Source organism: Sinocyclocheilus grahami, unplaced genomic scaffold (assembly GCF_001515645.1).
Source record: "Sinocyclocheilus grahami isolate Dianchi unplaced genomic scaffold, SAMN03320097.WGS_v1.1 scaffold19163.1, whole genome shotgun sequence".
NCBI lineage: Eukaryota > Metazoa > Chordata > Actinopteri > Cypriniformes > Cyprinidae > Sinocyclocheilus > Sinocyclocheilus grahami.
The window spans coordinates 2,566-3,521 of record NW_015517473.1 but is presented as its reverse complement, the minus strand read 5'-3'; the positions used below and the strand labels follow the sequence as shown (position 1 = coordinate 3,521).

General features: G+C 36.4%; 1 protein-coding gene across 1 annotated transcript in view; it reads right to left on the bottom strand.

Annotated features, from left to right (window-relative positions):
- Positions 1-31: 31 nt before the first annotated feature.
- Positions 32-956, bottom strand: part of LOC107579682 (anaphase-promoting complex subunit 7-like) — a 3,296-nt gene continuing 2,371 nt past the window's right edge. Inside the window, exon 2 of the mRNA XM_016265484.1 lies at positions 32-310. Coding sequence (XP_016120970.1) covers positions 97-310 — 214 coding nt within the window. The 3' untranslated portion in view covers positions 32-96. The remainder of the gene's footprint in view (positions 311-956) is intronic.

The window sequence follows — 956 nt, the reverse complement described above, 5'->3', positions numbered from 1 at the left end:
CTTTAGCATGAACTTACCTAATGATACAAACTGTAGTGATTAAGCCCAGGTAATGTAACAAACGATGGTATTGAGTGGATGTGTGTGTGAGGCTCATCAGGAGGGTTTGGTGGAGCTCACCTGTGCCTGAACTGCAGATGTTGTGCCGCCTGTGCTGGATGGACGGACTTTAGATGTTTTGCTGAGCACTTTCTTCTGCTGTAAAGCCATGTTGTACTTACAGGCTGCGTTCCTGTACTCTTTATCATGGAAAATAGCGTCAGCATGATACACCAGCAGCTGGTACTTCTGAGACGGTGAGAAAAGCTCACTGAAAAAGAGAAACACACACTTATATGGCTTTGGGTTCATCTCTTGAAACTGAGGCAAACTGCCATGATGCATTTCAGTGTATTTCATGAGAACTTGACAACTGCTTGATTTTATTCACGTGGAACTGAGTGTTGAAGTTAAATTAAACAACAGAAGCAAGAACTGATCATGTTTTTTCCCCCCCCCAAAATAGCAAAGCCACTACAATAATTCATCAGTAAAATTGTTGTATCTTGGAATCAAAATCAGGTGTCTTACACCATTTGAAAGAGATTAAATAAGAATGTATTATCCTACATGCCTGAAAACTACGGTAGCTATTGAAATGACTGTAGCAACCACAGTATTTTGGGAAAACTATGGCTACCATGGTGAACTGTTCCTCTGCGGTCTTAAATACTTCACTTTACTTTTACTTTTAGTCATTTAGCAGACGCTTTTATCCAAAGCGACTTACAAATAAGACAAAGCAATTAAAACTAAAAGCTAAAACTCTATAAATAAATAAATAAATAAATATATATATATATATATATATATATATACAGTGGGTACGGAAAGTATTCAGACCCCCTTATATTTGTAATAACAAAAATAACATTTGTTATATTGCAGCCATTTGCTAAAATCATTTAAGTTAATTT